Consider the following 22,057-nt stretch of genomic DNA (forward strand, 5'->3'; position numbering starts at 1 on the left):
TAGGGTGTTGATGTCATTAGACCACACCCCTTCTCATTACAGAGATGCACATCACCTAATATGCTTAATTGGTAGTAGGCTTTCGAGCCAATACAGCTTGGAGTAAGACAACATGCATGAAGAGGATGATGTAGACAAAATACTCATTTGCCTAATAATTCTGCACTCCCTGTACAGTAGTATGGTATTTATCAATGGGCTATCACATTAAGTAGTACTATACTGTGCAAGTGGTGGTACAGATGTCTACTATAGTAAATCAGTATCTGATACACAATAGCAGTAATAATAATAATAATTACTAGTAGTTTTAGTAGTGATAGTGAGAAGGACATTATTTTAGTAGTATTAACACTACATGACTCTTATGAAATGATTCCAGTTTTACAGGATGTAAGCATGATAGACAATATAATGAAGTTAGCGCAAAAAGTGTGTTTGTCTCTTTGTTGTTAAAATGAGTCTTAGCAATAAGTCTTATATCAATAGAAGGCCTGTTTATTTCTCCTTAAATGGTGTCACATTTGCAAGGAAAATGTATTTGTGGGTTGAGGATCAGAGTTGAGCATGTGGGTTCCACCCATGAAAAACTTGCCAAATCATCTCCGCCAGTGCCAAACAATGTACTCTGTTGTGGGATGGTGTCTCATTCTTCAACCAGCATTTGTTGCAAGTTAGGCATTTGTGGTTGTGTTGGTCATTTTGGCATGAAGAGAGCACCCAAAGCTGATCCCACAAGTGTTCAATGGGGCTGATCTCAGGACTGCAGGCAGGCCATTCCATCCTTTCCACTCCCAAATTCTCGAGGCAATCTCTGATAATGGCAAGGGTTGTCATCTTGGAGTTTGATCCCAGACTGTGGAGATATACTGGTTACGGAATCTCATCTTAATATCTCTATGATGATTGCCTTTATGATGATAGGTCTGTTACGCTATCCTGCAGAAATGAGCATAGCAGTGACTTTAAATCTATGAAGTGGCACTGGCAGAATCTGGACTCATCGCTGAACAGAACATTCCTGCACGTGTCGCTGACATCAGCGCAAACAGGCCTAATGGTGAAGGGCAGTCATGGGATCCTCCCGGCAGCACTATGAGACCAGAGATTGCCTGTCTTCTGATTTTCTGAGTAAAGTGCTGTCGGCCATATTCTCCTGCAAACCATGACGGCAAATCTAAAGAATAGCGCCAACAGTTCCTAAGTGCTACAACAAAATTGTCTTGTGCCGTCGTCTTCTTCAGATGCCCACTTCTTTGCCTGTTTCTGACATCCTCCATTATATGGAACTTGGCCTTCAATTTGGAGATGGTACAAGAACTCACTCCAGATAATGCTACAACTAGGACACCAGCTTAAAGTTGCCCTATGGCACAGGCCCTATCCAGATCAGTCAAATGTGCCATGCTTGGAGCAGACACCAACTGAAACTGACTGCTGTAACAGGGTCCATGCTCACAGGTGGTGCTAATCAGCGTCTGACTGTCAACACCTGATTCTGGGGTACCAGATGCTAAAGCTAAAAAAGCTAAAGAAAGAAAGAAAGAAAGAAAGAAAGAAAGAAAGCTGTTAGCAGAGGAGATTTGGCAAGTTTACATAAGTTTATATACCTATGAATACACCAAACAATAGGACATCGAAACGAAATAAACTTAGCCTGCAGGGGGCGCTGCTCCTTTGCCTCGCTGATCCTGCGCTGACCTTTGACAGCGGAAGAGGAAGAGCGCGGCTTGTTGTGCGCTCGTGTTAGCGGTGCTATTGTGACGTATGGGAAACGCATTTTGTTGTATGAAACTCGGACTTTTCAAAAACTGGCTAATGCTACAAGTTTAATCAGTGCACTCATGTTCACAGCGTCTCTTTAAGCAGGCAGAGTGAGGTCGACTCTGTGGATAATAACAGTCAGTTAGCCGTTTCACAAAGTGCGCTAAAACCTGAGGGAAAACCAGCACCATGGCGGATGTTACTGCTCGAAGCTTGCAGTACGAGTACAAAGCGGTGAGTGTATTTAGAGTGAGACAAAAAAATAAAAACAAAATCACAGGCAGCGGTCGATATTCTGTAAAGTTATCAGGAAAGGTGTTTGGATTGTACTGTTTTTAATTGATATTTCTCCTTGTTTAGCTAGCCGTAGTGCTAACTAGCACTTACTTTAGCCTGTTGCAGCGCAGACTGATGTGTCTCATAATCACACTGTTTTTATGCCGAACTCTTAGAACTCTAACTTGGTGCTTCAAGCCGATCGCTCTCTGATCGACCGCACCCGGAGAGATGAGCCCACCGGTGAGGTGCTGTCCTTGGTCGGGAAGCTGGAGGGGACCAAGATGGGTGACAAGGCCCAGAGGACCAAACCTCAGAGGCTGGAGGAGAGACGAGAAAAGTCAGTGCATACAGCTACATATATTGTTCATGTGAAGTTAAAGCAATACATAATTTATATACACTACCGGCCACTTTGAAGTTCCTTTTCCCATTGTCATTAATGCAAATGTGCAATAGCTAATTACATGCCAGCATTTAAGCAATAAGGCATAGTCAACCTGCATATCAGAATGAAGAAGAAAGGTGGGGTGACTTTGAACATGTCTGAGTATGCAGAAAAGCATCTCTGAATGCGCAACATATATGGATGGTATTATTTGGGATAAACAACATGAAAGCAAGACTGCTGATGGTCTAATAGTGTAGGGAATCTTTTTGTTTAAGTATCCCATTATAATTGCAGTGTACCTTAATCTGACAGCTGTTTATAGCAGGATAACGCACTATGTCACAAAGCTCAAATAGTCTTAAACTGGTTTCTTAAACATGTCAGTCCAATAGAGCACCTCTGGGATGTGGAGGAACAGGAGATTTGCATTATGGATGATGTATAGTTGTCCAATCTGCAGCTACTGTGCGATGCTGTCATGTCAGTGTGGCCCCAACTCTCTGAGAAATATTGGCTTTAACTTGTTGAATCTATAGTTTGAAGGCAAAACTGGTTGATTTAAAACAAAACAAAACAATCCGGTATTAAAAATCACTTCATTAGTTCCACGTGACAACTTAATTTTGAAAAACTGAAAATAAAAGCATGGGGAAGAATAGCTGTCAAGTTTGATGTGTCTTCAAGGCCATTCTCAAGAAAAAAGAGAAAAAGTGAACATATGTGACATGCCTTGGAAGATGTTTGCCACTCAAATGGCCAAACATGGCTCTGCTGTTAACATATGATCTTTTTTTTTTTTTTGTTAATCTTTTTTTAAAATTATTATTATTTTTATCCAGGAGAAGAAAAAGAGATGAAGACAGACACGACATTAACAAAATGAAGGGCTTTACCCTTCTATCTGAAGGCATTGATGAGATGGTGGGCATTGTGTACAAACCAAAAACCAAAGAGACCAGAGAAACATATGAAGTGTTACTGAGCTTCATCCATGCTGCTTTGGGAGATCAGGTCAGCGAACGCCACAACTGCTTTCTTGAAATATTCTGTTTCTGTTACATCTTGCGTGTTTTACTCACTATCTCATTACATTTTTACAGCCGCGTGATATTCTCTGTGGAGCAGCTGATGAAGTTCTGGCTGTGCTCAAGAATGACAAAATGAGGGACAAAGAGAGGCGACGGGAAGTAGAGCAGCTTCTCGGACCTGCTGATGACACGCGCTACCACGTCTTAGTCAATCTGGGCAAAAAGATCACAGACTACGGGGGGGACAAAGACTTGCAGAATATGGGTAAGCACGTTCAAAGTAACTGTGAAATGAAAACTGTACAAGATCCATCAGTTTTCCCTAAAAATATTCATTATGTGCGGTATTTTCTATCCACAGATGACAACATTGACGAGACATATGGTGTCAATGTTCAGTTTGAATCTGATGAGGAGGTGAGGCTTGCGGCTCTTAAGATTTACAGCTGAGCACATTGATGAGTTTGTGTCACTGACTTTTCCTGTCTTAACATACAGGAAGTTGATGAAGACCAGTATGGCGAGGTACGAGATGAACACTCAGATGAAGACAGTGAAGGAGTGGAGGCAGCTGTGGATTCCACTCTCTCAGCTAATGTAAGTTTCCATTAATGGCATTACTGTATTAAGCCCATGTTTGTATTTAGTCTTTGTGAGATATTGCAACTATGCTGCACAGTAACTAATAAATTACCTTTCACTTAGCTCGGTGGTGCGGGTGACGTGATGACAGTGAAGAAGAAAGATTTACATCCTCGAGACATCGACGCCTTTTGGCTCCAGCGTCAGCTCAGCCGGTTCTACGATGACGCCATTGTCTCACAAAAAAAGGCAGATGAGGTCTTAGAAATCCTCAAGGTAGGTTTGTGACGTTCCCTGTGCTTTTGTTTGTTTAGAGCAGGTAAGTTTGTATTTGTCAACATCATTCTTTCGTCTCTTATTTTACAGACCGCCAGTGATGACAGAGAATGTGAAAACCAGCTGGTGTTGCTGCTCGGCTTCAACACCTTTGATTTCATTAAAATCCTGCGTCAGCATCGTCGCATGAGTAAGTCTGCTTTGTTGAGTGAAACTGTTACAGAGCTAATGTCTTTGAAAATGTACTGATTTCTTTCTCTTCCCCCTTGACACACAGTCCAGTACTGTACCATGCTGGCAAGTGCTCAGAGTGAGGCAGAAAAGGAGCGCATCATAGGAAAGATGGAGTCTGATCAGGAGCTGTCAAAGATTCTCTACCAGCTGCAAGAGACGGAGAAGGAGGATATTATTCGAGTAAGGAGGCTTGATTGTGAGATTATGTGAACTCTTTGTGAGTCTCAGTTTGTCACATTATTTATTTTTGTGTCCTTTAGGAAGAGCGGTCTCGCAGAGAGAGAGTGAGGAAGTCCCGTGTTGATGACTTGGAAGCAATGGACATAGACCATGGAGAGGTATATAACACTTTCAGTATATTAAGTACAAATCATCCTGTCAGGAACATTACTTGTTGTCAGTTTTCTTTTAGACATTTCTAAACGGCATAGGAAAATTGTCCTTTCTGTCCTACAGTCAGTGGCCCCTCGACAGCTGCTAGACCTTGACGACCTGACTTTCAGTCAGGGGAGCCATTTCATGGCCAACAAGCGTTGCCAGCTGCCAGATGGCTCTTTTCGTAAACAGCGCAAGGGCTATGAAGAAGTCCACGTACCTGCCCTCAAACCTAAACCCTTTGCTGAAGATGAGGTTTGTCAGTTATGTTTCTTCATGGGAGCATTTTAATTGTCCAACTGAGCAGCAGCTGAGGAAAAATAATAGTAATAAGTAGCATATAACTGTGTTAGGATCCTACAGTCAGCACTGTTTTTGTGTCATCAGGTACTTGTTCCCATTGAGAAGTTGCCCAAGTATGCCCAGGCTGGATTTGAAGGCTTTAAAACCCTGAATCGCATTCAGAGCAAGCTGTTCAAGACCACCATGGAGACAGATGAGAACCTGCTAGTCTGTGCTCCAACGGTGAGCACGCTTTGTTAAAGCCAAAAGTGTGTCAGTACTTTGCCCCAGCTGGATTTTGTCTAATGAGTTTGTGTTGTGCACACAGGGAGCCGGTAAGACCAATGTCGCCCTGATGGCAATGCTGAGAGAAATTGGAAAGCACATCAACATTGATGGAACAATTAATGTGGACGACTTCAAAATCATCTACATAGCCCCCATGCGCTCTCTAGTACAGGAGATGGTGGGAAGTTTTAGTAAGGTGAGCCTTGTCTGTCCTGTGCGGCTTTCTTTGCATACTTGACCATCATCAGGGAGCACAAATCTGAAAACCTTTTCCATCCTTTTCCCAGCGTTTGGCAAGTTATGGCATCATAGTGTCCGAGCTGACGGGAGACCACCAGCTCTGTAAAGAGGAGATTAATGCCACTCAGATCATTGTCTGCACTCCAGAGAAATGGGACATCATCACTCGTAAAGGTGGTGAACGTACCTACACCCAGCTAGTGCGCCTCATTATCATAGTAAGTGAACAGTTTTGTCACTAAAAAGAGCAAATGTGCTAGTTGACTTGACTTTTAATGATGAACAATTTAATGTGGGTGTTCAGGATGAAATCCATCTGCTGCACGATGACCGTGGACCTGTGCTGGAATCTTTGGTGGCGAGGACCATCCGCAACGTGGAGCTGACCCAGGAGGATGTGCGTCTGCTGGGCCTCAGCGCCACACTGCCAAACTATGAAGACGTGGCTACCTGCCTGCGTGTCGATCCTGCCAAAGGGCTCTTCTACTTTGACAACAGGTGTGGTGCTTAAGCAAAAAAAAAGTTTTTATGATGATTTCTATGAACAGCTGTTTGTTTTCTCTTCCTTATTGCTTATTACTGTACCGCTTTTCTCTGTAGTTTCCGTCCCGTGCCCCTGGAGCAGACTTATGTTGGTATCACCGAGAAGAAGGCCATCAAGCGTTTCCAGATCATGAATGAGATTGTCTATGAAAAGATAATGGAGCATGCTGGAAAGAACCAAGTGAGTCCTGTTTGACTTGTTCTTCCAAAGTGATATAATTCGGTGACCTGAATTAGCCAAGCGTCATCTCAGATGTGTCTGTTAAAATATGTTTTACTGCCAACTGAGCTTTGTAAATGCTACTGACCTCATTTTAATTAGACACCTCTTTATTTTTTTCCTATTCATTTATTTATTTTTGCTGGATAAGCACAAACTTAGATTTTTGAAACCGGGGACTCCTAACACTGTCTTCTCAGTCACAGTCTGCACTTCGCCTCTATCGTATAAACCTCTTCTGCAAGAAAACCACAACTCCTGTTTTTGTTTTTTATCATTTTTGCCCTCCAGTGAAAAACAAGACATTTGACATTGTGCTGCTTTCATTGTTGTTACTATGTGGCTTATGTTATAAATTGATCCCACACTCATGTTTCCATATACATGCATTTTACGTCTGCCCTAAAAAGCGACAGTTCACTCACTGTTAAGTGATCAGTATATCAAGATAAAGGAAAGAGGTGAAGCCCAACAAAATATCAAGAGGAAGTAGATTTCCATAGATAAACCTGCAGGTTACTACTCTCTGTAACTCTCCTCTCTGGCTCCCAGAGGTGGAGGGTCGAGGTCCCTCTAAACCCGGGCCTCCTTTCAGCCCTGTGTCCACACAGACCTTTCCAGTGTGTAGGTGCTCTTGTGTGTTTACACACAGGGAACTCACAGGTTTTGAATGCAACTTCTTACTTCAGTGTTGTTTCTCTAAAAAATCTACAGCACTGCGTTACCAAATCTGAAAGCCTTACTTTTTTCCTCCCATCAGGTTCTAGTGTTTGTCCATTCCAGGAAGGAGACAGGGAAAACTGCCAGGGCCATAAGGGACATGTGCCTGGAGAAGGACACTCTGGGTCTTTTCCTCCGAGAGGGTTCTGCATCTACTGAAGTGTTGAGAACTGAGGCGGAGCAGTGCAAGGTGAGCAAATGTCATTAACTGGAAACGTTTTTTTAAAACTCTTGTGTGGTAAATGCTTTTAATACCAGAACTGAGTGCTAAATTTAACCTTCTTATGCAGAACCTAGAGCTGAAGGATTTGCTCCCATACGGCTTTGCAATCCACCACGCTGGTATGACCAGAGTTGACCGTACGCTGGTGGAGGATTTGTTTGCCGATCGACATATCCAGGTTCTGGTGTCTACAGCTACTTTGGCTTGGGGTGTCAATCTGCCTGCACATACTGTCATCATCAAAGGGACCCAAGTGTACAGCCCAGAGAAAGGCAGATGGACTGAACTGGGTGCCCTGGACATTTTACAGGTCAGCCCATCCTTTCTTGTTATCAAACATAGTAACGGCTGCTTTAGTTTGCAGCTTCACTAACTCTATTTATCGAAAATGTGTTTGATTCCAGATGCTTGGTCGAGCTGGCCGTCCTCAGTATGACACCAAAGGAGAGGGAATCCTGATCACGTCTCACGGAGAGCTGCAGTATTATCTGTCCCTGCTGAACCAGCAGCTGCCCATTGAGAGTCAGATGGTGGGCAAGCTGGCTGACATGCTCAATGCAGAGATAGTACTGGGAAATGTGCAGAATGTAAAGGTGAGTGTCCTGAAATTTACATGTAGCTATTTAAGACAGAAGGATCTAATTTTCCTCATTGCTTTAAGTTTCAATTTCTCAAATTTGTTATTAGGATGCTGTGAACTGGCTTGGCTACACGTATCTCTATGTGCGCATGCTTCGCAACCCCACCCTGTATGGTGTTTCTCACGACGACCGGAGTACAGACCCCCTGCTGGAGAGGCGCAGGATGGACTTGGTGCACACAGCAGCCAACATCCTGGACAAGAACAGTCTCATCAAATATGACAAGAGGACCGGCAGCTTCCAGGTATGCACATCTCAGCTGAGTGTTGGTCGTTTTATTCTTGGTTGTAGATATACTGATTAGAAGCTTCACTTTTTTGTCTCTTCACCCAAAGGTTACAGACCTGGGCCGCATTGCCAGTCACTTCTACATCACCCACGACTCAATCCAAACCTACAACCAGCTGCTGAAACCGACGCTCAGCGAAATCGAACTCTTCCGAGTGTTCTCACTGTCCTCAGAGTTCAGGAACATCACAGTGAGAGAGGTATGCTGACCCCCCACACAGCAACGATGGTTTAAATATTAGATCTAAAATGAAGAAAAGCAACATACAGCTTTATCTTGTAGGAAGAAAAACTGGAGCTTCAAAAGTTACTGGAAAGAGTTCCTATCCCTGTGAAGGAAAGCATTGAGGAGCCCAGTGCGAAGGTAAAGACAACCAGTGATGGTGTTTATGAAACGCAAAATATGATCTGCTTGGTTTCCAGAAAATGCACACTGTGCTTTTATAAAGAGAAACATTACTTAACATTTGGAGTGGTTTGCAAATTGCAGTAAATAATATTTCGTGTGCTTTGTGTTCTCATTTCAGATCAACGTGCTGCTCCAGGCATACATCTCTCAGCTGAAGCTCGAAGGCTTTGCTCTCATGGCTGATATGGTGTATGTAACACAGGTACAGAACCGGCGTACTTCCGTTATTGATTTACTTTTCCATGTTTCCCTATATGCTTATTTAAAATTTTTATTTCATTTTAGCTTGAAGGAAAAGTCCCAGGCTTGATATAATTCATAGAAATTTCCTTGTATATTCTTCCTGCAGAGTGCTGGGCGATTGATGCGGGCCATATTTGAGATTGTGCTAAGCAGAGGCTGGGCTCAGCTCACAGACAAGACCTTGAATCTCTGCAAGATGATCGATAAGAGAATGTAAGCTCTTTCTTCACTCCTAGATTAACACTGCCTTTGCTTGGTCAAAGCTACAGGCATCTGATACTCTGTCCTCTGTGCAGGTGGCAGTCCATGTCTCCTCTGCGTCAGTTCAAGAAGCTGCCAGAGGAAGTGATCAAGAAGATTGAGAAGAAAAACTTCCCATTTGAGCGACTCTACGACCTGAACCACAACGAGATTGGTGAGTTTCCTTCCTCTGTGTTACGGTTTCTGAATTTTTTCCTCAGCCTGGAGAGTAATTAAAAACCTCCTGGATGTTTGGTTTCTAGGTGAACTGATCCGAATGCCAAAGATGGGGAAGACTATTCACAAATATGTCCACCAGTTCCCCAAGCTGGACTTGGCCGTTCATGTGCAGCCCATCACTCGCTCCACACTCAAAGTGGAGCTTACAGTCACACCCGACTTCCAGTGGGATGACAAGGTCAGGACTTAGATCTATAATGGGATGCTAATCAGACAGTTTTTCCAATACTGTTGTACTCCGAGGGGGGGGGGGCAAAATCAGGGTATTGGTCCCAGTATGTTGACTGCACCCTTAATCCCTGAAAAAAATGATCAGCCCAGAGAACACACTGAACTCTCTTTTTTCTATACTCCTGACTTACTTTCGTTTTCCTGTTTAGATTCACGGGTCGTCTGAGGCTTTCTGGATCCTTGTTGAGGACGTGGACAGTGAGGTCATCCTCCACCATGAGTATTTCCTCCTCAAAGCCAAGTACGCCCAGGACGAGCATCTTGTGACTTTCTTTGTCCCGGTGTTCGAGCCTCTTCCACCGCAGTACTTCATCCGTGTGGTCTCAGACCGCTGGCTGTGTAAGTGCTTTGATTAAAAAGTGTCATAGCTTCACATCACAATCATGTCAGCATTTTAATTCATGTTTGTTTCTTTTGTTTTTCCCCAAGCCTGCGAGACTCAACTCCCAGTATCTTTCCGTCACCTTATCCTACCAGAGAAGTACCCCCCACCCACTGAACTGCTGGACCTGCAGCCTCTTCCTGTCACTGCCCTCAGGAACTCTGCCTTTGAGGCGCTCTACCAGAACAAGTTCCCCTTCTTCAACCCCATTCAGACACAAGGTAGAGACTACATGCTGTTCTCCTTAATCCAATTTCATCGTCATTTAAAAGTTGCTTCCCCGTTAGGAACAGTGGTCTGTTTTCACAAAATTTTCTTCACTCATTTTTTTTTACTTTTACTCCCGCAGTCTTCAATGCTGTGTACAACAGTGATGATAACGTGTTTGTGGGAGCTCCCACCGGCAGTGGAAAGACCATCTGTGCAGAGTTTGCCATTCTGAGAATGCTGCTGCACAATGCAGAAGGTCGCTGTGTCTACATCACCCCAATGGAAGCACTGGCTGAACAGGTCTGAATTAAATTAGATTTTGGAGCGCACCTATGAAAACTGGCAAACTGTTTTTCTTCCAGCTTGATTCTGTTAGATCTAAAACTGACATGAGTGTGGTTATCCTTGTCTCAGGTGTTTATTGACTGGCACCAGAAGTTCCAGGACATCCTGGACAAGAAAGTTGTGTTGCTGACAGGAGAGACTAGTACTGATCTGAAGCTCCTGGGAAAAGGTGACATTATTATCAGTACCCCTGATAAATGGGACATCCTGTCTCGTCGTTGGAAGCAGAGGAAGAACGTCCAGAACGTCAGCCTTTTCATTGTGGATGAGACGCACCTTATCGGAGGCGAAAATGGAGTAAGAACAGAATACTACTTGCTGCTGCGTGTGTGTGTGTGTGTGTGTGTGTGTGTGTGTGTGTGTGTGTGTGTGTGTGTGTGTGTGTGTGTGTGTGTGTGTGTGTGTGTGTGTGTTGTGTTAATGGATTTTGTTTCTTGTCATCAGCCTGTGTTGGAGGTCATCTGCTCCAGGATGAGATACATCTCTTCCCAGATTGAGCGTCCCATCCGTATCGTGGCCCTCAGCTCATCTTTGTCCAACGCCAAAGATGTGGCCCACTGGCTGGGCTGCAGCACCACAGCCACATTCAACTTCCATCCCAATGTCAGACCCGTGCCTCTGGAGCTGCACATCCAGGTCTGTAAACAGCATGTTAGTCAACAAAAAGAGAAATGTATTTCTTAAATTGATCAGTGCTCACAGCCAAGAAAGTACCTGTCAGGTTTCTGATTGGCTGTCAATCTTTTACTGTTTTTCTAGGGTTTCAATGTGAGTCATACTCAGACTCGCCTGCTGTCCATGGCGAAGCCGGTCTATCACGCCATCATGAAGCACTCTCCCTCGAAGCCAGCCGTGGTTTTCGTCCCATCCCGCAGGCAGACTCGCCTCACAGCGATTGACATTCTCACTTTCTGTGCTGCTGATGTGGTTCCTCAGAGGTCAGTCAGCACGTCGAGATTTTCACCTTAGACAAATTCATGGAAATGATGCCAGCATCACATCTTCACACTGTGGTCAAAGAGTAAATGTCTGTCTCTGCAGGTTCCTGCATTGTGCTGAGAAAGACCTGGCTCCATTCCTGGAGAAAATAAATGATTCTACTCTGAAAGAGACTCTGGCCAACGGCGTGGGATACTTGCACGAGGGCCTCTCTGCAACTGAACGCAGAATAGTGGAGCAGCTCTTCAACTCAGGTATGACTCACTTCTGCTGCACTTTGTGCTGGACAGGTAGGTGGTTTTTAGAAAAGGGGAAAAAACAAAATTGAGACTAATTTTTTATTCATTTTTTCCTTCTCTTCTTCTGCTTTGACAGGTGCTGTTCAGGTCGTCGTGTCCTCTCGTTCACTGTGCTGGGGCATCAACATCTCAGCACACCTTGTCATCGTCATGGACACCCAGTACTACAATGGCAAAATTCACGCGTAAGGCATCTTCTGTTTATACTGGCTTTTTTTTTGTTATATGAAACATATTTAATGAAGGTTAGTATGTACTCTGCTGGTGATATTGACTTTTTGCTTTCTTCTATCAGATATGTGGATTATCCCATATATGATGTCCTCCAGATGGTGGGCAAGGCAAACAGGCCAATGCTGGATGATGAGGGGCGCTGTGTAATCATGTGTCAAGGCTCTAAGAAGGTAGACAGACCTCAGTCACTTCTGGCTTTGAAACAATGACTGTACAACAGAACAAACCACTTTGTTTTTTCTTGATAGGATTTCTTCAAGAAGTTCCTGTACGAGCCGCTGCCGGTGGAGTCTCACTTGGATCATTGTCTCCACGACCATTTCAATGCTGAGATCGTCACCAAGACAATAGAGAACAAGCAGGATGCTGTCGACTACCTGACATGGACATTCCTTTACCGCCGTATGACCCAGAACCCCAACTACTACAACCTGCAAGGTGAGTCCCGTCCTTCAAAGGGAATAACCGACTTATACTTCGGATGTTGGGACCATGTTGAGCTGTGGCTTCTGTCCTCCTGACAGGCATGTCACATCGCCACCTGTCTGACCACCTGTCTGAGCTGGTGGAGAACACATTACACGACCTGGAGCAGTCCAAGTGCATCAGCATCGAGGATGAGCTGGATGTAGCACCACTCAATTTGGGCATGATTGCTGCCTACTATTACATCAACTACACCACCATCGGTTTGTGCTTGCACTTCCTGGATTTTTTGTATTTGTGTCATCATTCCTTCACGTATGTGTTCAACTCAAGCCTAACTGTGGTGCTTTGCTCTTGTGTCGTACAGAGCTCTTCAGCATGTCACTGAACGCCAAGACAAAGATCCGCGGCTTAATTGAGATCATCTCCAATGCTGCCGAGTATAAGAACATTCCCATCAGACACCACGAGGATGCACTTCTCCGACAGGTAAAGAAAGTGACGAGACTCAAAGAGAGCAGCATTAACACATCTGCAAAAAGACACCAAGATGAAATAACACACTTTTATGTGCTCTTTGCATTTCAGCTTGCACAGAAAGTGCCCCACAAGCTGAACAACCCGAAGTTCAATGACCCCCACGTGAAGACTAACCTGCTGCTGCAAGCCCATCTCTCCAGGATGCAGCTGAGCGCTGAGCTCCAGTCAGACACCGAGGAGATCCTCAGCAAGGTCCAGTTTTTTCTCTGTAAAGCCTAACAGTTATGTTTCTGGATTTTTATCCATCTATATGTTTTTGAACAAGCTATTACTTGCACAAAAAGCACACATATAAACAAAATGTGTCTTAAAAAGAATGAACAAAATCGCCAGACCAGTTACACACATCCAAAAAGACAACAAACAAACAAGGAAATGAGCAAGCTTCCATATTTGATACATAGGAAAGAAATTGCTGCCAGGTTTCAAAAAACAGTTAGGCTGATGTTTTAGTAAAACAGTTGTAAAACATACATGATGTCCTAAATCCACTGTACATGTGATGGAGGTGAGGAGTCCTCTTACTGTAGGATGAGCCTTCTTATCACATGAACAAAAGACGGCTTGTACCCTGTTCAGATTCACATTTCAAGGGCTTACACCAAAACATTGCTGTAATAGATTTTAGAAAGCATTTAAAAATTAGACAGGTAAATTTGTTAATTTTGGATTTGACTGAAATATATGACAAAGGCCCAAAAAGACTTTAGAATGATCCCATAGGGAGTGGGTTAGATCATGAGATCACTGTAAATCAGTGATTCCCAAAGTGAGTGCCGTGAGTGAAATTCAGTTTTAATTCATTTCAATTTTACTTACATAAACGCCAAATCACAACAGCAGTCGCCTCAAGATGCTTTATATTGGAAGGTATATTTGTACACTTAAAGAATATGTGTGTGTGTGTTGTCTTTTTTGTAGGCTGTCCGACTGATTCAGGCGTGCGTTGATGTGCTGTCCAGCAACGGTTGGCTGAGTCCTGCACTGGCTGCTATGGAGCTGGCTCAGATGGTCACTCAGGCCATGTGGTCCAAGGACTCGTACCTCAAACAGCTGCCATTCTTCACCTCAGAGCACATCAAGCGCTGCACAGAAAAGGTAAAATGATCCTAGGAAAGTCTGACTCACTTTAGTGTAGATGAATCTCATGCTGATTGAACGTGCTTCCGTTTCCTTTGCTCATAAGGGAGTGGAGAGCATCTTTGACATAATGGAAATGGAGGATGAAGACAGAAGCGCGTTGCTGCAGCTCTCGGATGCCCAGATGGCCGACGTGGCTCGCTTCTGTAACCGCTACCCCAACATCGAGCTGTCGTACGAAGTGGCAGAGAAGGACAGTGTCAAGAGGTACGTGTACAGTCTGGCAGCAGCACTTTTCGCTGCGTTTCCTGGAAATGAAAAATTACATTACAAAATTGCACAGATGGGTGGGAAATTGATCTCTTTCCATATTTATTCACAGTGGCAGTCCAGTTCTGGTTCAGGTTCAGCTGGAGAGAGAGGAGGAGGTAACGGGTCCAGTCATTGCACCGCTCTTTCCCCAGGTTAGTACTTTTCAAACATCTTCATGACGTATATATTTCTTTAATTTTCACCTTAATGACCAACTCTTGTGGAAATACTTGTCATTGTTATAGAAACGTGAGGAGGGCTGGTGGGTGGTGATCGGAGACCCCAAGTCTAACAGCCTGATCTCTATCAAGAGGCTGACTCTTCAGCAGAAAGCAAAGGTCAGTGAGTCATCTTGTAATAGCCAGAAATTATGTTTTAACCACCAGAGGCCTCACTTAGTTTATGTCCCTCCACCGCAGGTCAAGCTGGACTTTGTTGCCCCAGCGATGGGCATCCACAACTACACCTTGTACTTCATGAGTGACGCATATATGGGCTGTGACCAGGAGTACAAGTTCAGCATAGATGTAAAGGAGGCTGACAGTGATGGAGACAGCGACTCGGACTAATCAGAGACTTGATTATTTTCTTCAGCGGTTCTCTGATAGATTGGGATCAGTAGTTTTCTTTTTTTGCTGTAGATATCCAACCTGATTGACATTTCTTTACTTTGACTCTGCCATTACCATCTCTGCTCTTGTGAAAATAATGTTTGTTTTCAGTTGCTTCTTAGTTAAGTCCTCTAAATGATGCCAGTCCAAGAATATAGTGTACAGGATCTGTTTGTCCACATGTAGTACAGATACATGGCTACCCAAGCCCCAGTCTGTTTTCAGTATAAGAAGTTTAACACTTTGTACTTTTGTGTCAGTTTTGGGATCTGACAAAAATGTAATTGGCCATTGTGGATTAAAGAAACACATAAATCCTGGGGATGGTGCATCCTTAAACCAGGTAGGGTGTTTAAAAACAACTGTCCGGTTATATTTTGGATTGAAATCATTTTATTATGAAATTTAATCCTTGGACTGGTTGAAGTGTTTTACTATGATGTGCTGTCTGAAATGCTTTTGCAATAAAAAGGAGAGGAAACATTTTTCACTTTATTTTATAGTTAAACATGTTATTTCTATTAATTCTCAGTGGCGCTGCTACTCAAAGCACATGAAGCAGTATTCTCAGCATGGACACAGATGAGCGCTGATGTCAAGCAGAATCCTGATGAGCTATAAAATAATGATCTGTGGTGAATGCCGCAGAAAGTTCCCAATTTAACACACAACTATGCACTCCAGGGATGTTCATTCCTCTTCTTGGAACTTCCAAATGGCGATTTCTCCGTTATCGCTGCACGAAGCCAGGAATCCCGCCTCCTTTGGGTTCCAGGACACACAGTTAACATCTTGGTTGTGAGCTCTGGCCACCTGAGCAGCCAGTGAGAATACCGGCTCCTCGGGATTGGCCGTCTCATCCTCCTTGAAAACTCGCACTGCGTCATCACCAGAGGCAGTTGCTAAAGCGCCAGTCAGCCGACACCTGCAGAAAGATTTGGGTTCACTGTGACGTCTAACAATGACAAATGCACATGGAGACCACATCTTTGGGATTTCTGGTGATCAATTAACCTCCACTTTATGTTTGCGCATAATTTCTGGACACAGAGCAACATATATTCCTCAAATGTAACCATACTGCATTGTTATGGAGAAATTACAAGTTGTGGAACAATTACCCCGTTGCTATCGCAAGTTGATCTTAAATGTGACGACCAGACTAAAGGTCAGTAAATTCAAGAACACATTCAGCTGAATTCTGTTTTCTTACACCCACCAATTCAAGTGCATAATCCTAACTACAGTTTTTGCCTCAAAAACTGCCATTAATCTGTAGCTACTGTACACAGATAGCAAAAGTTGGATCCATCCAAGTCTTTTTCTTATCTGGGTATGCTGCTGATTGTCAGGTGAGATGTGTGCTAATTTTTGTCTTATTGCACCCATCTGCTGGTAGCCCGCGTTTGTGAAAGGTTATAAAACATGTATGATCCTTTATATCTTTAGTCTGAAGGTGAAAACACAAATTGCCTCCACACCACATGAATGCCCCGTCCTTTAGCATACTATATATCTAGTTTAGAAGTTTATGAGAATGCATCAATTCGTTGGAAGATGTAATTACACACTAATAAATGTATATTTATCAGCACAATGGGGATTTTTTTTCCATTAAATGACTTCAAACAATGACTGATTGCACCTTTAATGATTGACTGAAGCATTCCTACAAGAGTCTATTACAAATTTGTCTTACCAGGAGACATCATACACCGCTCGTCCATGGTACCCAGACAGAGTGCAAACACACTTCCACGACAAATCTTAAACAGGAGACCAGAAAAAACATACACATTACTGTCGATATTTTTATTACCACATTGATTTATGATAAAACTAATGCTGACTCACCCTGTCCACTTTCAGCTGGATACTCTCTCCAGATCTTCACAGTGCGGTCATCGCTGCACGAAGCCAGCCTCTGACCATCTGCATCAAAACACAAACTCCACACTGTGGACGTGTGTCCCTGTAAGGTGGCCCGGCACTCCCAGTCATCATCCTCTTCTTTGTAAAGGCAAATGTTGTTGTCATAGCTGGCTGAGGCCAGGAGCTGTACAATCACACGGTGAGTGCAGGGTCACGTGGTGTTACAACAGGAGATGGAAAAAAAAACATTCATGTGGACAGATCCGAATGAGACCTACCTCCTGGGTCGGGTGCCAGACAACGTGCTTGACATCTTGCGTGTGAGAGTTCACAACTGTAACACATTCATACTCGTCTTCTTCATCCACTGCAGAGCAGGAAGAGACATGGTCAAGTTTAGAAACAGGCAATGGTGCAGATCAGTATGTGCAATTTAGGCGCTCTTTAACACAAACCTTCCCAAACCCAGACGCTCTTGTCTCGGCTACATGTGGCTAGAAGATTCCCTGAAGGGGCCCACGCCACGCACTTGACCTCGTTTTCGTGTCCTTCCAGCACAGTCAAACTCTAGGAGACAAAGCGTGGGTAACAATCTGCAGAGATGCAGCATTTCTAAGGCATGCCATTTAACACACTGAACAGGAGACCTGTCATCTGACCTCAAAGTCATCGTTCTTCTTTTTCCAGATGCAAGTGGTAGCATCAAAGCTGGCAGAGGCCAGATAATTCCCACATGGAGACCAAGCCACTTTCCTCACAGTACGCTGGTGTCCATCCTGCAACACGTTCTTACATATCCAGGAGTCACCTGAAAAATGAGAGCCAGGTAGAGGGGTGAAGGATGTCAACTACTGTACTATAATGCTTATGCGACTGAGGCTGGGGGTGTCTGTGGTTCAGTTCACGGAGAGCTCACCTTCTTTCCCCCATATCCGGATGGTCTTGTCGCCCCCACATGAGGCCAGAAGCGTCCCGTTGGGGCTCCAGCTGACGAACCAGCAGCGGGAGTCCGGGTGTGCGCTCAACCTCTGAACCAGGGACAGAGCCTCCTTCATGGTCGAATTGGGGAAATACTTCCGAGTCGTTGTCACTGACACTTAGCCGAGAAACGAGACAGGAAATGGCCCGAAACACCAAAAGCAGACAGAGAGCAGCAGCAGCACTACGTAAACCCTAAACCACAGTCAACACCCAGGGCACGGATACAAAGAATTGCCGTATCTGCGCTAAACACAGCCTGTAACTAGCACCAAACAACAAAGTGCATAAGTTCACAACATCAGCGGTGACCAAAATGCCGCCATCTTTGCTTATATAGTCCCCGCGCTGCATTGTGGGTTGCAGTTTCGTGGTCTTTTTTTTTTTTTTTTTTTTTACCGTCGGCAAATTTCACGTAAAAAACAATTACGTGAAATTTACGGTGCTTTATTTTATGTTGTATTTTATTGTATGTATTCTATTGATCTGAGGTTTTATCTTGTTTGTTCTTACCTAGCTTGCAAAGCACTTTGGTCAGACTTGTTTCTTTTAATTGTGCTATACATTTTTTGTCATCTCTTTTTATGCTTTCCTATGAACTATTCACGCGAGCACGTTTATTTTGTTAATGTACAATGAGTGAGTTTAATAAAATAAAGACGAGAATTTTGTTATTGTATGATGACTTTCACTCCCATAGAAGGAGTCGCCAGTAGGTGGGAGTACTGACTTTCACAGCTATCGAGACCGCGAAGAAGAAGAATGGTATGAACAAGGAAGTCAAGTGTTTTCGAGGAAGCCAGCGGACGTTTCCTTTTGTTTTGTCTTTGTTTTTTGTGTACCAAATCGATCGTTAATTTATTAGTGTTGTTAGCTATATTACTTTATAGACGTATGACTGTCGTGTCGGTCGCTGTTAAAGTTATTTTTTGTAACAAAGAAAAACTTGACGAAATTTTACGTTTACGAGAAGTTAGCTTTTCAGGCTAACAACAGAGCTAGCAGGCCTGAACGCCATCTGTCCATTGTGTTGCCGTCAGTCAGACACCTGCACTGCTTTTGATTAAACAGCTAGTTTTATGGTCTATTTTAATTTGGAAACTGAGTGAACAAAGGAGCCGAGCCGCTGTCATCAGTCCAGAATTAGCTTTACCGGTTGTCGGTTTTGTGGCTTACTTGCTCGTTACTAGCGCAGTGCTGTCAGGTACACTGACAATAAAGGGAAAGCAACACTATACAACAGAGGACGAGGAAATCGGATTAGGATGTATGCCCCGCCGGGTTCTACTGTCCCTGGAGGCCGAAGGAGGAGAGGGGGCACCTCGTTGCCCAAGCAGCCGGAGCGGAGCCTTGTGTCGGCTCTTCCCGGAGCTCTGTCCATTACAGCGCTTTGTACAGCTCTGGCTGAGCCGGCTTGGCTCCGCGTCCACGGAGGAACCTGTCCGAGACAAGAGCTGGGGGTGTCAGATGTCCTGGGATACATCGACCCCAAGCTTCTGGATGGTGAGGCCCACACACAAGCTCCGTTAAAAACCCACAGTAGCAATTAATCCCAGAGCTCACGTGTAATGTTCTGTGATGTGGCCGTCTGTTCCCATCAGATTACTGCGTGAACCCGCAGACCATCTTGCTGCTGAGAGTAATCGCTGGCTTTTGTTTCCTGGGAATCCTCTGCAGTCTGACTGCTTTTCTCTTGGATGTGTTTGGTCCCAAGCACCCTGCCCTGAAAATAACCCGCAGATATGCTTTTGCACATATTCTCACAGGTAATAATCTTTTTTCCCCTCATGCTGTCTAGAAAAAGACAGACAATGTGTAAATTCAATGGTTTGTAACCGTTTCTTTCTGTCTCCCACCAGTGCTGCAGTGTGCCACAGTCATAGGTTTTTGCTACTGGGCCTCAGAGCTGATCTTGTCCCTACAGCAGCAGCACAAAAAGTACCACGGCTCTCTCATATACGTCACTTTTGCTATCAGCTTCTACCTGGTGGCGGGCGCGGGCGGAGCATCCATCCTCGCCACAGCTGCAAATCTCCTTCGTCACTACCCCACTGAGGAGGAAGAGCAGGCTTTAGAGCTGCTCTCGGAGATGGAGGACAGCAGTGAAACATTTCCTGCCGATTATGACATTGCCAATCAATTTCAACCGCCACCCGCATACACACCCTAATGCCACCAGACTCGCCTTGCTAACACCTTTCTCTCTCAGCACAGCTACTTAGCTTGATGGGCAAAGCCCCGCTCTTTATCAAATGGATATCTTTGCAAAAATACTGAGTGAACACAGCGTGTCAGTGCGCAGGTTCCTTGAATGACGGTGCTTGGGTGCATGAAAGCTTTCTTTAGTGGTGACAGAAATGTAGAAGCTAATTCTTACTTTCACCACTGGAGTTGTTGGTGAATTGCATGTAAATGGCTTTTAGGGATTTGGTTCTTACATGTAAAGAAAACTAAACTTGCTGGAAGTGCTCAACACGGCTCATGACAATTAATTGATGGAACAACCAGAGCTGGATTGTTTTTGTAGGATTTAGTTGAATGAGCGCTGTCGGCAGTTGTTTTGCTTTTGACCGGATGTGAGTGGAGCTTTGTTTGCGTTATGGTTTTAGTTTGACGTGCTTGCCATTTGTGTGAATTTCATTTTACCGACACCTTACAGATGCAGAAATACACTGACGAGATTCTTTGAACATCTTTATTTTATATAAGATATCAAATTGGACCTCATTTATTGTCTGTGCTGTCTTTTTGTAGTTTTTGCTTTGTTCTTCTTTTCACTAGTTAAGTCTTCGTTGTTCCCTTCTGTACTTGACATAAGAAAACTGTCAGAAATTGTGAGCCAGGTCTTTGGTGTTTTAAAACGAATCATGGTGTGTGTGTGTGTGTGTGTGTGTGTGTGTGTGTGTGTGTGTGTGTGTGTGTGTCTTCGCGCCGCGTGTAAGAGAGAGTGAGTGAGTGTGTGTGGCAATTGAGAGAAAGTGAGAAACATGTTTGTATTATTTCACAGTAAGGGTGACATTTAGTTTAAAAAACACCTCACAGCATCAGAAGTTGTTCATTATATTTCTTGTGTTTGCTTTTGAAAAAAAAAAAAAAAAAAATTATTTGCACTTTGTGATTCCCACATGTGACCGTTTCAGTATGCATTTCCAGTGCATGAGTTCATTTGTGTGAAGACTTTAAACTTTGAGTCACAATCTCAACAAGAACATCTCCCACAGACAGAGGCTTGGACTTGTGACTGATGTTGTGATTCTTGTTGGTTGTGTATTGTTCTGTTGATTCCATAATTTTCTGCATTTGTCCCTCAAACTGTCACTATAACCCCCCTCCCTTCCTCAATTTGTAAATAATGATCATTTATACATTTAAAAAAGAAGTGATCATAATAAAGGAAACCTCATACTTTTGCCTCTCGCTCGTCATCTGTGAATTAACATTGTTTTAATGGGATTTCAGCAAATGCAGTCTGAAGGATCTGCATTGATCTAACAGTGTTGTGACTTTAACGTTCACGTCTGCCTGGGGTATTTCTGGTCTCGTAGTCTAGAGACTGTAGACACAACATGGCATTAAAGAGAGTAAGAGTCTTAAGGTCTAATGGACTTTAGAGGGCGTATGGTACGCCTTTTACTGTGAAGAGTTCAGAAGTATGAAGCAGTTTAAAAGCTTGATCCATCCGTTTTCTTAACCACTTATCCATTTGAGGGTCGCAGTGAGACTGGAGCCTAGCAGAGAGAGGCAGGGTACGTCTAAGACGTGTCGCAAGTCTGTTGTAGGGCTAACACAAAAAGACAGAAAGCCAATCACATTCACACAAATGAGTGATTCTGAATCACCATTCACCCTACCAAGAACAGAGAAACCCCATAGAAAAGCCCAATCCGACCGGGGGACTTGAACCCAGGATCTTTTTGCTGCAAAAAGAAAAAAAGTCTTACTGGCAAAGACTGCAAGGCTTTTCCTGGATGCACAATGTGATCAATAAACAGTCTTTTAATAATGAGCTACTGTAGAATAACGTATGTCATGAGGTTAAATTACAGACTGTCAAGTTCTGCCACACTTCATAAATCAGATTACCTTAGATTACTT

The 22,057-nt window shown here is 43.8% G+C and overlaps 3 protein-coding genes across 3 annotated transcripts; 2 read left to right on the forward strand and 1 right to left on the reverse strand.

Annotated features, from left to right (window-relative positions):
* The first annotated feature begins 1,720 nt into the window (after positions 1-1,720).
* Positions 1,721-15,607, forward strand: LOC146656730 (U5 small nuclear ribonucleoprotein 200 kDa helicase). The gene is made up of 44 exons (XM_085424497.1): positions 1,721-1,998; positions 2,217-2,380; positions 3,271-3,442; positions 3,532-3,724; positions 3,821-3,876; positions 3,958-4,056; positions 4,165-4,317; positions 4,408-4,507; positions 4,595-4,731; positions 4,812-4,889; positions 5,008-5,181; positions 5,314-5,451; positions 5,537-5,692; positions 5,784-5,954; positions 6,041-6,234; positions 6,337-6,460; positions 7,260-7,409; positions 7,510-7,752; positions 7,847-8,035; positions 8,130-8,327; positions 8,419-8,571; positions 8,655-8,735; positions 8,899-8,982; positions 9,130-9,236; positions 9,320-9,438; positions 9,527-9,681; positions 9,884-10,073; positions 10,164-10,337; positions 10,466-10,626; positions 10,741-10,968; positions 11,116-11,307; positions 11,431-11,609; positions 11,713-11,864; positions 11,986-12,094; positions 12,205-12,313; positions 12,392-12,581; positions 12,668-12,832; positions 12,937-13,058; positions 13,158-13,301; positions 14,031-14,207; positions 14,296-14,456; positions 14,572-14,653; positions 14,747-14,839; positions 14,921-15,607. Exons 1-44 carry the CDS (start codon positions 1,954-1,956, stop codon positions 15,068-15,070), a joined length of 6,411 nt encoding a protein of 2,136 aa, XP_085280623.1. The 5' UTR covers positions 1,721-1,953; the 3' UTR covers positions 15,071-15,607.
* LOC146656731 (putative cytosolic iron-sulfur protein assembly protein ciao1-A) lies at positions 15,592-18,315 on the reverse strand. Its single transcript, XM_085424499.1, has 7 exons — positions 17,901-18,315; positions 17,644-17,792; positions 17,440-17,551; positions 17,263-17,351; positions 16,967-17,168; positions 16,812-16,878; positions 15,592-16,037 (listed from the first exon to the last, which is right to left on the reverse strand). Exons 1-7 carry the CDS (start codon positions 18,037-18,039, stop codon positions 15,803-15,805), a joined length of 993 nt encoding a protein of 330 aa, XP_085280625.1. The 5' UTR covers positions 18,040-18,315; the 3' UTR covers positions 15,592-15,802.
* A 406-nt stretch (positions 18,316-18,721) lies between these two features.
* LOC146656732 (transmembrane protein 127) lies at positions 18,722-21,371 on the forward strand. Its single transcript, XM_085424500.1, has 3 exons — positions 18,722-19,465; positions 19,564-19,728; positions 19,822-21,371. The coding sequence occupies exons 1-3, from the start codon at positions 19,228-19,230 to the stop codon at positions 20,130-20,132; spliced, it is 714 nt and encodes a 237-aa protein (XP_085280626.1). The 5' UTR covers positions 18,722-19,227; the 3' UTR covers positions 20,133-21,371.
* The last annotated feature ends 686 nt before the right edge of the window (positions 21,372-22,057 follow it).

This window comes from Rhamphochromis longiceps, linkage group LG12, assembly GCF_057381845.1.
Source record: "Rhamphochromis longiceps isolate RC_006_pf linkage group LG12, R_longiceps_female_GT1.1, whole genome shotgun sequence".
In the NCBI taxonomy this organism is placed as follows: Eukaryota; Metazoa; Chordata; class Actinopteri; order Cichliformes; family Cichlidae; genus Rhamphochromis; species Rhamphochromis longiceps.

Bases quoted from the DNA above. Each gene is read 5' to 3' on its own strand.
- LOC146656730 (XM_085424497.1), top strand. From the start codon at position 1,954: ATGGCGGATGTTACTGCTCGAAGCTTGCAGTACGAGTACAAAGCG. The intron at 8,736-8,898 runs GTAAAGACAACC...TTCTCATTTCAG, and splicing joins TTGAGGAGCCCAGTGCGAAG to ATCAACGTGCTGCTCCAGGC. The intron at 12,314-12,391 runs GTAGACAGACCT...TTTTCTTGATAG, and splicing joins TGTGTCAAGGCTCTAAGAAG to GATTTCTTCAAGAAGTTCCT.
- LOC146656731 (XM_085424499.1), bottom strand. From the start codon at position 18,039: ATGAAGGAGGCTCTGTCCCTGGTTCAGAGGTTGAGCGCACACCCGGAC. The intron at 17,793-17,900 runs GTGAGCTCTCCG...CTCATTTTTCAG, and splicing joins CCGGATATGGGGGAAAGAAG to GTGACTCCTGGATATGTAAG. The intron at 16,879-16,966 runs GTGAGTCAGCAT...CTCCTGTTTAAG, and splicing joins TCCAGCTGAAAGTGGACAGG to ATTTGTCGTGGAAGTGTGTT.
- LOC146656732 (XM_085424500.1), top strand. From the start codon at position 19,228: ATGTATGCCCCGCCGGGTTCTACTGTCCCTGGAGGCCGAAGGAGGAGA. The intron at 19,466-19,563 runs GTGAGGCCCACA...TGTTCCCATCAG, and splicing joins CGACCCCAAGCTTCTGGATG to ATTACTGCGTGAACCCGCAG. The intron at 19,729-19,821 runs GTAATAATCTTT...GTCTCCCACCAG, and splicing joins TTTTGCACATATTCTCACAG to TGCTGCAGTGTGCCACAGTC.